The following is a 14,205-nucleotide window of genomic DNA, read 5'->3' on the forward strand; positions in this document are numbered from 1 at the left end:
AAATACAGAGGAAACACTGTTTAGTCTTAGTTTAGTGCACATATTTTACTTGTGACATGAAAATAATATATTAAACCTTAAAAGTACAGATATGAGCACTAAATAAAGGCATAAGAGTTAAATACTGGTGCAAAGATAGGCCTTTAAACTCTAAGTTTATTTAGTTTTGGTTCATAAAATTGAAAACAGGGAACCAAAAGTTACAGACACTGTTTAAAAATATCTTCTTATGTTTCACAGAAAAAAGGAAACGGATTTGGAACAATGTGAGTGCATAAACTATAAACAATTTTTTTTTTTGTATGGCTTATTAGTGTACTTAGGCCTACTTTAATTATAACAGGTACTTAAAGTGAGACCAGCTAGCCTGCAATATTGAAAATACAAGGCCAATGGATTGGAGTAGTCCATAATCTTAAGCATTACCATTCCTGGGTTGAAAAGCACTATCTGGTCCCAAAAAAAACAAAAGATCATAACTATAGCGTGACCATATGTGGCATTTTCCCGGACACATTCTGGCCAGGACAGACCTATCCATGTGTGACATTGCTTCCTTATGTTTTCAAAATGCTCTGGAGGTACTTTAAATCAAAGCAATGTAGAACTCCTGGCCAGGACACTGGGAAAATGACACATATGGTCAACCTGGATAATATGCAAAGAAATTCATACAGGTTTAGATCTACTTGACGGTGAGTAAATGATGACAAAATCGTAACATTTGGGTGAACTATTGCTTCAAGCCTAGCTTAAATATATGCTTTATTCTCAAGTAAAACGGCCAGAAACGGTTTTTGTCACAAGTCAGGACTTTTGCATGCAATGTTTTGTTGTATTCTCTAATATCCCTCTATGCTCATGTTTATGTTCGCTGTGGAAAACATCATAGGCTGCTACCATACTAATCGCATTTTTACTATTGCTGGAGGCCTCGCTATAGCCGTAAAAGCTTTAGCGCTTTTTCTATGCAATTAATACTTCCGTGTACTACTTTCAATCCAACCATGCAGCGTGACGAGTGAAGTCATATGACAAAAACTACTGTTTAAAATGTTTTATACGAATAATGATTTATTTTAAAACACCTTTGCAATGTAACTATAGTTATGTATTAGTGCCTATTATAATGTCAGTGTGTGACAACCCAAACAAACCCCAAAAGTTTTTATCAGAAGTACTATCGATCATATATTTATCATTTGGAGGAGTGGGTAATTGGGGTGGCAGCGCCCCCTGCAGGATTTCACTGAGAAACACAGCTGAGAGAAAGCTGTTACAACAAAACCTGGGTCGATCAATAGGTGGCAGTGTTAAACTGGGAATGAACTCCACAGTACACAAATATTTAGGAAACCAGACTTTTGCCTTTTTATAATAATTAGTATACATTTGATTTACGTAGTTGTTGTTGTTGCTTTTGTTGTGAATTGTTATATTTTTCAGAACTTCTGTAAGATTTATTTATTTAGAAATTAATACATTTATTCAGCAAAACGTTGTTCTGTTCTTTTCTTCCTGTTCAAACATTTTTTCTTAAAAAAAAAAAGGTTTTGCAAACGCATTAAGCATTATAAAAATATTTACAATAAATATTAACATTGATAATAATAAGAAATGTTTCTTGAGCGAAATATATTCATATTAAATTGCTCTGATTGTTACAAATTTGCTTTGTCATCACAGAAATAAATTGCATGCACACACATATAATTAAATTATATTGTATATTATATTGTATATTGAAAAATATAGTAGTGCATATAAACGCCACCTTTGACTGATAAATACATTTACATTTACTATATTGTATTTAATATATTTAAATGATTGTAAATGAATGCATCACATTTATTTGCCCAGGGCGTTTGGATGTTAGATTATCATTGTTCCCTTTTTTAAAGCAGGTGAGGAGACATTACCCTTTCCTGTCTTAACTGTCATTGTAAATATGACTTTTTTTTAATGAGCATCTTACTTCCCCCGCCTATATCTTATTGCGCTGCCTCAGAAGCAGGAAGAGCTTGGTAACCACAAACAACAGTCAGTGTGTGAAAGCGAGAGGATTCACTTTACAGCTGTAGAGCTGCACGCTGTGACTCTGGACAGCTCTCCACGCTGCTGCTGATGGAGCTCTACACAGAAGCAGTGGAATATCTGAAGGTCTATGACATCTCGCCCGGTGAGACGGTTCAATCCAGATTCACATTTCTTTAAAATATTTGTTTGGATTGTCTACTTCAACATAGTTATTCTATATAACTACTAATAACCGAGAATTAGCTTTGAACTGGCGTTGGTCATCGAATACTCTTATGCAGCGCTATATGTTGTGTTATGTTTTTTCTCACAGTGAATGAAGATGAGATTATGGATTCTGACTTACTACAGGAGGTGTTCACTGAGGAGACAGAGTGGGTTTCTCAAAGCTCTTTGCAAACTGAGCCATGTTTGCCATCCACTCCAGTAAGACAGCAGTGCACATAACGTTTACACAAAATGAATATATGCCTGTTATTGCGACTCTCACTGGGGCATATCAGCTTTATAAGATTAATAATAATTTGCATGTTATGTCCTAGTTAGTTGCTGTTATTTGTGTGGTGTGAATCCTCAGCACGGTCACCATTCAGTTATGTTCAGACAATGTTGTAATGTTTATTCCAGACAACCGAGAGCCCAGATGACCTGCTTCAGAAGAGAACGGTGGTTCTGAAAGGGGTTCTGATCAGTGAGGAGAACTACCTGACAGAGCTTGAGACCCTTCTTACGGTAAAATGACTCTCAAACAGGACTTTCGCATTTATTAATATTACCTAAACGCTTCCTCAACAAGATATCAAAACTCATGAAGTAAAAACCACTTTGGTTAAACAAAAGATATAAACGAAAGATAAATGACTGAGCCGATGTATAAACTGCTTTCTTTATTAAAAACTAGAAACTTGACTGCAGCACCATTTATGACATTGGTTTCAATTATTACTTTATTTGCAAACATGAATGTTTATAGTTTTTCTAGTCTATACATAGTTTGGGTTTCTTCTCGAGCTCAGAACATCCTTCAGCACTTCTTTTTTTGTGATCCTTGTCTAGTTATTAAAATCGAAGCTTCTTCGCATCTGCCACTTCCTGTAGGTCAACTTCTGTTTCTCTTAGTGAAGTATTGCTTCCCTTTCTAGTCAGACCATTAGTGGTTATCATTAAACTAGAGAGTTTCCAAAAAGTCCAGAATGACATGCGACATAATGTTGAAGTACAGAATGCATTAAAAGTGTTATGTTTCTCAACCACTTCCTCACAGGAATTGTGTTCGGCATTTAAAGATACTTTGTGTTCGTTCTATGATGCATTTATAAAGTGTCTTTCGGTTACATCAGCTATTTTCAGATTGAATTTCATTTCAGTTCCTGATCTTATTCCCATTTTTCCATTCTCTCTTTTTAACGTCGTTCTCTGCAGCCTATGAAAGCTTTAAAGGCAGCAGCGGGGACCTCTCAACCTGTATTGTCTGCTGAGCAGGTTCGGACTGTGTTTTATCAAATCCCCGAGCTCAGAGATCTGCACAAGGATTTTTTTACAAGCCTTCGGGCCAGATTGCAACCTGATGAAGTGACGGATCTGGGAGCACAACAAGGGCTGGAGAGTGAGGAGGCCCCAGTCATGCAGCTTTGCCACAGGGAGCATCATTTATGTGTGGGCGACCTGTTTCATAAGTTTGTGAGTTGTTTTATATGCAAACATGTGGCTGGTCATACCATGAAACTCATAATTATCAGACTGCAGTCTTCCTTCTTGGCCTAATATTTGGTGTAATATGAAGCATTTTACACAATGTTGCATCATTTAAAATATTGACAGAAAATATTATTTGCTAGTATGCTTTATAATCGCTTGATGTCATTTTGCAGGTTAACCAGCTAGGAGTGTATCGGGGCTTCATTGACAACTATGAGAATGCAGTGGTGATCGTGCAGAAGTGCATGCAGTCAGACCAGCGTTTCAGGACGCTTGCAGAGGTCTTATATTTTTCCCTTTTCATTGTCTTTATTAGGGGGAAACTGCACAAAAACTTTTTTGTCTCTTATTGTCTTTATAGAGCATGATGTCCTCCAAAGGGTCAGACAATGTCAAAACTAAGTACACCTTTGAAGGTAAACAATTCCTTAGTTATTTCCCGTATGGTTTTGCATGAATATTTAAATTCTCTGAACATTCAGTAATTCACGCACCGGACTTCACAGCTCTCCTGTATAAGCCTTTAGACAGAGTGATGAAAACCACGCTGGTGTTGCACGTGAGATTCTTTTTTTAGGATCACAACTTACGTTCATTTATAAATGCACATTTGAGCCTGTGGATCTGTTAACGTTCCTCTCTGTCCTCCTCAGGACTTGTGGAAGCACACGCCCCCCGATCACCCCGACAGCATCACGCTGCAGGAATCGCTTCGTCTCTCCAGCAGCTTCCTGTCTGGGGTCAATGAACGGTCACAATGCAAACGTTCTGTAAAGCTCAGCAGAGGAGAGGTACCCCCCGCCTCATGTGACGTGGTTCCTCATATGCAGCTTTTTGTTAAACTTCATTATTAAACCGTACTATTTCATATTCTTCATAAAAATACGTGTGCACATCCACAGAGACGTCAGCTGATGCGAGATGGGTTTGTGGTAGATATGTGTGAAAACGGGCACAACCTGAGACATCTCTTCCTGTATACAGATATGCTGCTATGTGCCAGACTGACAAATACAGGGTGAGTCTTAACCATTCACAAGATATTGAACATATGACAGCATACTGTCTATACCAGGGGTATTCAGTTAAAATGCCAATTAAAAGTCCGGTCTCCATATTTCCTTTCCAAAAATATTTGGGATAGTTATGAATTTTCAGCTGGGCGGCAGACATACTTTGTAAAAGAAAAAAAATTCCAAAACACAATTTAAAACAAAAAAAAAATTATAATCAAACATGAAAATCCTGGGCCAAAGCAAACGTCTGAGAATTTTTTTTTACAAAAAGCTAATAATGCTACAGGTAAATAATTAAATGTTGATCCGAGGCACAGACATCTGAGAATTTTTCTACAAAGAAATGAATGTCAAATGTTGATGGAAAACAATGCCTGCTGCAAACCTGGTTTTCTTCCACTTCTTAAACATGTTGTCAGTGTCCAGCTGAAAATAAATATGTTGCGACACACGCTACCTCTTTGTCAATACCGCAGCTGTCTAGGGATTTTATTTTGGTTATAGCTATTGGACTGACCACCAAACAACTTTCCCTACATGATGCAGAATTACGTGACAGTCAGTCCTAACCAGAATGCAAGTGTGTGTGTGAGTGTCAGCTAACAGCTACCCAGACAGAGCTCAAGCATGGATACATGGATGTGCAATTTATTCTAAAGGTGGATTAATCTTATGACTGTTTTATTTGAATTATATTGGGTACATTCTTATCTATATTGTTTTAGAGAAAGTGTCTATTTTGCTGCTACTGTTGTTAAAATAACTGTCATCTGCAGCTCTTAATGTGTCACTTTAGCAGAGATGAGAAGCAACATGCAAAAGCCAGAAAGGGTTTGAATAAAGAGGATACAATTATTAGATGATCAACAACCACAAAGCTTCATTGTTTCAAAGCAAACTTTAGAAATGTAAAATGGTGCTACCATTGTCATTGTTTTGCAGACCAGTTGGAGCTCTGCTATTCGAAGAAAAAAAGGCAAAAAAGCTAAACATATATTAATACATTAAATGTTCATAACAGTAGCTTAAGAGCTACATATTACTACTGAAAATGTATATATAGAAGTAGTACCTTTTGAAGGTGCATGGCCACAGTTTTGTATCTGAGACCATTGTAATTTGTATCTTATTTATTGATTGAACATATTATCATGATATGAATGTGTATGTACTGTATGGGCTTATGTGTGTTTTCATATAAAGGAGACAGGCACAGTACAGGTTTTGCTGGTACTTGCCGTTGGTTGGCCTGAAGCTGCAGTGGGCTGCTGAACATCTGCCCTCCTCAGAATACCAAATGAAAATCAGTAAAACCAGAGCTAAAATGTACCAGCTCAAACAAGCACTCCTGCAACACACGGTAAGGCAGTTTACATGTGACTGAGGGAGATTTTCAGTTCTTAAACTAAACAAGTAATCAGTGTGTGTCTTGCTTTGGCTGGTATTTCTGAAAGTAGCCTAGATGTTAGCTAAATATAAAAATATAAAAAAAGTTAAGCAACAGTTTAGATTGCAACATGTTTGTTTGCTTTTTACAGAAAGGAGGCAAAGTGTCAGTTTCTCGTGCTGTTGAGCGTTTGAGGCGCAAACTTGAAGAGTGTGAGATCTGGCTCCTAACAAGCACACATTCTTTTACATTAGACCTACATAGCTCCAGTGGAAAGGTAAAACCACAAGAGTGTCACACGCGAACACACACACGAGCACATTCTTTCCAACCAAACAAGCATTCATTTTTTCTATTCGCTTTTTAAAAACACTTTTAAAGAAATTTTCATAATATATATTGTTCCAAAGCAGTTCATACAGGGAATAATTAAGAGAATAAGCTTTAATAACACAAATGAGTTTATTTATGAAATTAAAGGCGACAGTGGCAAGTAAAAGACAAAAGACCTACAGTAAGTATTACTAGATTTAAAAGCCCTTTCACTAAGAAAAATGTGACTATTCAGAACGTATGTTAAATTATAAGTCTGATTTGAAATTACGTATCAAACATGATGAAGAATTAAATTAAAATAAATTGATTTAAAATAAAATAATATGAAATTGTCTATCGTGTTTAACCAGAAAATATTAACTAAAAGCATTTTGGGGGGAAAAAAGTCAAATCGTTTAACACATCTCTCCAGTAGTTGGTCAATAATGATTTTTTTTCCTTCCACAGAGTCACACTATCAGACTGTTTTCTTTGTATGACCTGACTGAGTGGAAAGAAGCCATTGAGAAACAGAGTGGAAACTGTGAGCGTATCTTAATTCACCTGTTTTGACCTGATGATTGATAGCCTGATAATAACCCTATGCACTTCTGCGTGTTTTCCACAGGCATTGAGACGGTTCCTCCTGACCTGCTGTCCGTTACCGGTTCTTGTATCAAACTCAGAATGACTCAACAACCTCCCCTATGCTGCGTCAAATCCAGTAAAGCTCCCTCTGTATCTTTCTTTCAGTAAATGGTGCTCTCACAATCGTCTCATTCGCACTTGTGTGCAATGAACACTCTCTGCTATTGTCTTTTTCACAGATGAAAGTGCACACGTCTGTGGGAGCTTATATGTGATGGTTCAATCTGCATGTGGTCTGCAAAACCCGAGCAGTGAGTGACAAAACACACGTTGTCTGTATAAGAATGGAGTTTCCGAGTCACATATCAAAGCCACAAACTCATCACATACATTCTGCACTAAATATGAAACTCATATTCTTTTCATCAAGCAAGTAACACCCACAAATATACAATGTGCCCAAATAAGCTTTAAAGAAAATGTATAAACATAAAATACTATTTTTTTAATTGAAATACTATAGTATGTATGCATCAAACAGTGTCTTCCAATAAGCTTCTTGACTTTGTTTAATTTGACCTTTCAGGTGCATATGTGTGTGTGGAGGTAGATGGTTTCGGGTTTTATGACAGACGAAAACAAACCTGCTTATCAGCCTTCTGTGTTACACCACAGTGGGATGAGGTGAGATTTTTAGAAACAAGATGCATTCTGTGAGTTGCCTTGTATTTAATACTGAATTGATTTGAATGTATCACTACGTGTTATTGGTATAGGAGCTTGTATTTCAAGTGGATGGAGCTCGACAGCTGTTTCTGGTATTAGTGTCTCAGCATGAGAACTGCACACAGGATGATATTGTGGGCAGGGAGGTGTTAAATGTAAGTGTTTGTGCTTTTAGTTTATTTTGTGTCCTTTTAAATGAGTTGTTTATCCAAACATAAGCAACTTGTCGTCATCTCTCCATCTTCGTTTTAAACTGGTATTATTTGTGTGAGAATAAACCTGATGTTTAAAATAACCGACTGAATTAATTTCGCACTCTTCATACAGTTTTTAATCTGCCTGTACGTTATTAATAGGATGCGTGTGTATATGTGTGTATGTGTGTGTGTGTGTGTGTGTGTGTGGGTTTACAGCTGGACACTGACAACATGTTTAAGAAGTGGAAGAAAGTAACTTGTTCTTTGGGCCAAGTTGATGTGACCTTGTCAATCAAGTACATGCCCCACCCTCTCGAGCCTCCCAGCACCACCCCTCTAGTGCAAGAACCAGTTTTCTGTGTGCCAATTGGACAAGTGGCAATGTGAGTTCACCATCCACTTTGCCATGATTATTAAGTTGTAGTAAGTAACTACTACCAATAAGATGTTGCAGTAATATTTTCTTAAGATTATAAAATGTAGCAATATTATGTTGATAATATAATTGAACACTTTTGCCACTATTAAAAATGCCGTTGTGAATGTGGCCACTGGCGGCATGCTGACATGTAACGCAGTTCTATTCCTGCTTTCCTGATACCAGAAAAGCAATTGTTCACAATATTACCGTTATTGCAGAATTATAAAAAAAAAAATGTTATATGTGTTCTGATAGACACGTGTGCATGTGTGTGATTCTTGTGTTTTAAGATGTGTAGAAATAGAGGTGTTTTGTCATCAAAAAAGGAAGGACGAAGTGAAAACGGAATAAGAAGGAAGTGCTTATTTGTGTTTATGTTTGTGTTTACAGGCAAGAGAGTGTGCTGGTCCCTCACATTGTTCGTTCCTGTGTGGAGGAGATTGAGAGGAGGGGTCTGAAAGAAGAGGGGATCTACAGGATCTCAGGAGCCAGCACAGAAATACAAGCACTAAAACATGCATTCAACACTAGTGAGTGTGTGTGTGTGTGTGTGTGTGTGTGAACTGTCAACAGATTCTCACATCACTTATCTCACTCAGAAGTGTGCTTATCTCAAAAGCGTGCCTCTCTCTGTAGATTACCGTGAGGCTGTGAGTAAACTGAGGACTGTAGATGTGAACGCTGTCTCAGGCACTCTGAAACTGTACTTTAGAGAACTTCCTTTACCGCTTATTCCCTCTGAGCGATTCGAGGAGCTTGCAGATGCACTAGGTGAGGCCTTCACAAACCTGAACACACAGCTGCACAGGTCTGATCATAAACATTCAACATGAGAACAGTATAGATGATGATGATGATGATGATGAAGCATATTCTTTTCTCCATCCGGTTATGGCAGACATTGCCGATCCATATCTCAGAGTCAAAAGCATGCTGACTTTGTTGCAGGCTCTACCAGATGTAAACCGCAACACTCTCCTCTTCCTCTTACATCACCTGAGACGGTACACAACATCCTTTCAACTCGTAACTGTCAAAACACTGATTTAGTTTCACCTCAGACTGACCCAAATCACTTTCGGGCATTGATGGATGTAAATAAGAAAAGATGTTTATTTCTTCTCCTTTTTACACCTCTTCTTTCTTCTTGTGCTTCTCAGTGTTGCAGAGAGAAAGGAAGAGAATAAAATGTCTCTGAGTAATTTGGCCACAGTGTTTGGCCCCAGCCTCTTGCGCCCTCCAGTGGCTCGTGTCGACATATCTCAAGAAGTGGAGGTTCAGGTGAGTTGTTTCTTTTTTTTTTTTACAAAATAAGTGCGGTACTGTGTTGTTATAAATAGTCCAGTTATAACTTCCTTGAAACCTAGCTGCTTACGAGCACACACGTGCAGTTTATATCTATTCTTCATTTTAGAAGAAGTGAAACAACAATGTTCTGCACTTAATGAATACTTGAGTATCTTCTCTACAATGGCATGGACTCATGAAATGAGTAGGAAAAATCCCCTGTCTATGTGTGTGTGTAAATAAAATTCAATTATACAATATTTTATATTACATTGATAGTAAAAGGCAAGTTACATTAGAATTGGATTATAAGTTAAATAAGTTAACGCGTTTTTTAACCACATGTCTATCGTTTTCTTTAAAAAAGCATTTTTTCTTAAAAGCTGCATAATTCGTAAAAAAAAAAAAAAAAAAAGATTGTTTATAGCAATTTTTTAGGTTTTTTTTTGCTGAGATTGTTTATAGGGCTGCACAAGAAAAGAAAAGTTACATAATAATTATGTCATTTATATCTGTCTTGATTTATTCATTTTCAGTTTCCTTCAAGCTTTAATTTTGCTTGTATTTATAATTTCTTCTCTTTACATTCATATATTTGTTTTATTAAATCTATACTACACTTAATTTCAGTTTATGCGCCAGTCGTAGCCTGAAGGAGGCACTGTGTCATAATTTTTCACATCTTGACTTTTTGTTTTGTTTCTCTTCACAGGTTCAGGTGGTTTTTCTCTATCTGCAGTGTCAGAACCTTCCAGAAGCTCTTCTCACAAAACATCTGGAAATTGATGATCTGGCGACATGAGCCTTCAACGACCAAACTCCTTTTCGGTCCATGTATCCATAATCATAAATTTGTAAAAAAAAAGTTGTTTAACTATCTTTATTTTGCAAATGTTTAATATTTTATTTTCAGGTGTTTATTGTCATTAAAAATTACCGCAAGCTGACTATGTTTCAGTGCTTTAATATTAAAGTGCAGTCATATTTACTACTGTTTGGCAAAATGCAATAGTCAATCCAATATTAATTTATTCACATGTGGAGTTTTATCACACCTTTACAGGTCGTGTTGACACTTAAAGGCATAGTTCACCCAAAAGTGAAAATTCTGTCATTATTTACTCAGCCTCACGTCTCTCCAAACTTGTTGGACCGTCTTTCATTTTTACAACACAAATTAAGATATTTTTGATAAAATGCAAAAGCTTTCTGACCCTTTCTGCTTAATACAAACAAAGGGACGTGCAGCACACAAAAATGCCCAATATTAAAAATTTAATTGATTACAATGTAAAAGATTATTCGTTTTTTGTGTATTAATTTGAAGGGGCTTTGGTGGAATCCGGCTTGTCCTGTGGATGATCTTTCTCAGATCTGTTTTCCTCGCTAAAGAAACACTCTGTGCTCTACCATGTATATAGCAACTGGCTCTTAATGTCACATGAAATCAAAAGCTTATTGGGTGTTGATTTAAGTTATGTTTGTTTAAAAAAATTCTTTGCTAAAAAACATAACATTTGGATTATACGCATAAAATAAAGTATTTTGAAGCGTATCATGACATATGTGCATGGTTTGAGTTGAGTGTATGAACAACACATGGTTGTGTTACTCTTCAAAATATTGTTGAATAGCTGAAAGTGTTCTTGTTGCATCAGAAAATTACTGATGTCACGTGGATTATTTTAACAGTGTCCTTGCTATGTTTCTGAACTTTGCTGTCTATGGAGGTTTAGTGAGCTCGCAGAATTCAGCAAAAATGTCTTCATTTGTGATCCGAAGATGATTTCTGGGTTTGAAACGAAATCAGGGTGAGTAATCAATGAAAGAATTTTCATTTTTGGGTAAACTTTCCCTGTAAGAAATTAAAGCAATTAAACAAATTAAGTAAAATGACCATTTTAATTTAACATTTAAAAAATGATAATAATTATAGATTAAACCTATAATAGTATTTTAATTAACACTAGCTTGCACCTGTCACTTCAGCATCCTTTGAGACAAGACAGGAAAGTATTTTCTTGTATGTAAAGAGCTCTACTGACTAGGACCTGGGTGGGCCGAGAGGGCAATAGGGGGAAAGGTGAAGTGAGACACTTGTAATATCCTACCGCAGATGGCCGGCTCTCTCACACACACACACACACTTGTGGGGGTCACCAATAATTCTGCCGCTCTACCGCCCCCTCACCCCAGCACCGTGCAAATCAATCCGCAACGGTTCAGCTCCAACAAGCCCAAGTTCACCATGACATGCACCAGCACTTCAAAGAGATCCATGCTTTCTAACCTCTCCCCACCATCGCTGGGTGTTGCTTTTCACCTCAGCTTATGTCCCACCTGGCCGGGGTGGGATTCACTCTCCTTCCCTCCGCCTGGTTTTGACTTTGATCCATAATCCAAACTTGGAATAGCGCTCCCGTTCCCAGCGTTCCAGGCAGGAAAAGCGCAGCAATGTCAGATGTGTGCCCTAACGGCATCCAGACATGCCCCGGTTACAACGCAGCATCATATTGGGTTCTGAAAGAAGTGGATGCTCCCACGCGAAAATGGCCAACAATAAAACAGGTTCCCGTGGTTAAGTGCTAACGCAGAAGGGGCGATCAGAAAAGATCTCGCCATTAGAATAAAAGGACTGAATGATGGATTGAATGGGAAAAGCGCAATGAAAGACAGGCATTATTAAAAACGGCTGTATCACTGTAGCGGGTCAAACCGAAACTGAGGTTTGAGGGCATAGTTTGAAATGTACATCAGATGCTAACAGATGAAATATGCATCACTCTAGCAAGGGTTTTCAAACATTTTGATCTGAAGCACCCCTAAATATCATCCCGCTGCAAGGGAACGTCTTCCTAAAATATAAACAGCTACATTTTCAAGCTTAACAAGTTGTTTTCAGCTTTATAATATATTTATATAAAAAACAGATCTCCTAATAAGCAAATCCTGGTAATGCAGAATGTATGCATATTTTCAGTTCAATAAAAAAAAAATATGTAATTCTAATTTAGTATTAATTATATTTATAGCACTTTTAACAACAAATATTGCTGCAACATTTTGAGACGAAAGGACAAAAATCATCCGATTTAAAGCTGTGAGAAAGTTAAATGTTGCATTTTATTCTATCCTATATTTTGAATTATTTAAAAAAAAAATCAGTATTCAAATATTGTCCTAACATTTCAGTACGAGATATGCGCACAAATTTTGTTTCAATAACATGTCCCCCCTACATGCACGACATTTGATTTAGTGGGATATTATTTCGCAATTCTAGAAAAAATTCCCGCTTGTTTTCCTTAGCAGCAAAGTTTGTACGGTTTCTGGAGCTTAAAATTAACCCATGTGTTTCTGCATGAAGAAAAAGCGAGGTCTGCCTGTGGGAACAGCATTTCTGAAAACCAGGTGTTTTTGTTCCTTTTTAGTTTAACCCCTCATTCGGCCTAATCAAGCTTAATCAGGAAGGTTAAAGTTCACTTTAATTTTAGCAACTAGAAGAGCATCATAATGACATTAAGGCCACGATAAACCTAAAGGTGATTTGATAGACTGAGCTCAACCCTGCCATTCTGTCATTGTTTGGGTGTATATTGTACAAATTACGTGTTCATCATTGTGGTACAGTGAACCATATACTGTATATATATATATATATATAACACAGATGGCACCAGTTTTATTAGAGCTAACAGCGAGCAGGAATCTTGTTGCCATGGACTCAATGTGTTCGTATGAGAGGCATGCATGCAAGGGATCAACTGGATTGACCTCTTCACTCTCGGGTTAACAGAAGCCGCGTGTGTATCTGGTTCCCTGTGCCCGTCTGTGTATGTGTGCGTGATCCCAACGAGAGCGTGTTAGCAACATGTTCGGGAAGGCTTATTAAACAGTGAGGTTCAATCAGCAGTATCATTACTCACGCTGTGAGAAAGAACAGAAGAAAGAGAGCGAGCGAGTGTGGTAGAGCTCGCTGAACTTTGCCTCTCTAATGCACTGTAGGCCTCATGTCTCGTAAAAATTCTTCTTGCCAGCCAGTAAACACAGAGCCCAGATCTCAGCATTTATCCCACATGCATTCAGTCTGCCTGTAGTCAGGTTAGACAACGCAGTGAATTTTAAGTGCAGGTAAAGGCTGTGAGAGATTTATATTAGACTTTAGACTTATATTAGCAGGCACTGTGTGGGAGTTTGTTTTAATAACTCACTTATGATGTTTTTGTTTGCTGTTTTTTTAAGTTCATAATTAATATATTATAATATGTGTATGATAGGAGCTGCAGAGTTGTGTAATTTATCAAGTTACAGCTGTTTAAGGTGCTGCGTTGCCATGGCGACGAAGTTGCGAAAATTGTTAGGCAAAGGTAATGATCGAAATTTGACAAACTTTTAATTTACACAGAAAAGTAAAGGATGTTTATAGTGGGACAATTTCTTTTAGCACAGAAAAGGATAGTAAGAGATGTCTGAGAGATGCGATTTTTTTTTTTTAGACTAAAACCATGCTAACCATATGGTGCTAACATT

General features: G+C 37.3%; 1 protein-coding gene across 2 annotated transcripts; it reads left to right on the forward strand.

Annotated features, from left to right (window-relative positions):
* Nucleotides 1–2,023: 2,023 nt before the first annotated feature.
* On the forward strand, nucleotides 2,024–10,622 carry si:dkey-33c9.6 (breakpoint cluster region protein). Of its 2 annotated transcripts, none has more exons than XR_006251491.1 (22): nucleotides 2,024–2,182; nucleotides 2,354–2,466; nucleotides 2,668–2,772; nucleotides 3,463–3,720; nucleotides 3,912–4,019; nucleotides 4,100–4,154; nucleotides 4,245–4,297; nucleotides 4,392–4,529; nucleotides 4,641–4,756; nucleotides 5,958–6,114; nucleotides 6,293–6,418; nucleotides 6,925–7,000; nucleotides 7,085–7,180; nucleotides 7,284–7,355; nucleotides 7,631–7,728; nucleotides 7,821–7,925; nucleotides 8,184–8,350; nucleotides 8,779–8,918; nucleotides 9,025–9,159; nucleotides 9,337–9,392; nucleotides 9,549–9,669; nucleotides 10,388–10,622. XR_006251491.1 is itself a non-coding variant. In XM_043245893.1 (22 exons), the coding sequence occupies exons 1-22, from the start codon at nucleotides 2,128–2,130 to the stop codon at nucleotides 10,475–10,477; spliced, it is 2,490 nt and encodes an 829-aa protein (XP_043101828.1). In that variant the 5' UTR covers nucleotides 2,025–2,127; the 3' UTR covers nucleotides 10,478–10,622. The 2 variants fall into 2 exon arrangements, 1 of the variants encoding a protein (XP_043101828.1); XM_043245893.1 differs by having other exon boundaries at nucleotides 2,025–2,182; nucleotides 9,287–9,392.
* Nucleotides 10,623–14,205: the final 3,583 nt, after the last annotated feature.

This window comes from Puntigrus tetrazona, chromosome 7 (assembly GCF_018831695.1).
Source record: "Puntigrus tetrazona isolate hp1 chromosome 7, ASM1883169v1, whole genome shotgun sequence".
In the NCBI taxonomy this organism is placed as follows: Eukaryota; Metazoa; Chordata; class Actinopteri; order Cypriniformes; family Cyprinidae; genus Puntigrus; species Puntigrus tetrazona.

Excerpts from the sequence above, each read along its gene's own strand:
- si:dkey-33c9.6 (XM_043245893.1), top strand. The coding sequence starts at position 2,128 with ATGGAGCTCTACACAGAAGCAGTGGAATATCTGAAGGTCTATGACATC. Across the intron at positions 4,155-4,244 it reads AACTAAGTACACCTTTGAAG|CTCTCCTGTATAAGCCTTTA; the intron begins GTAAACAATTCC and ends CGGACTTCACAG. Across the intron at positions 6,419-6,924 it reads TACATAGCTCCAGTGGAAAG|AGTCACACTATCAGACTGTT; the intron begins GTAAAACCACAA and ends TTCCTTCCACAG.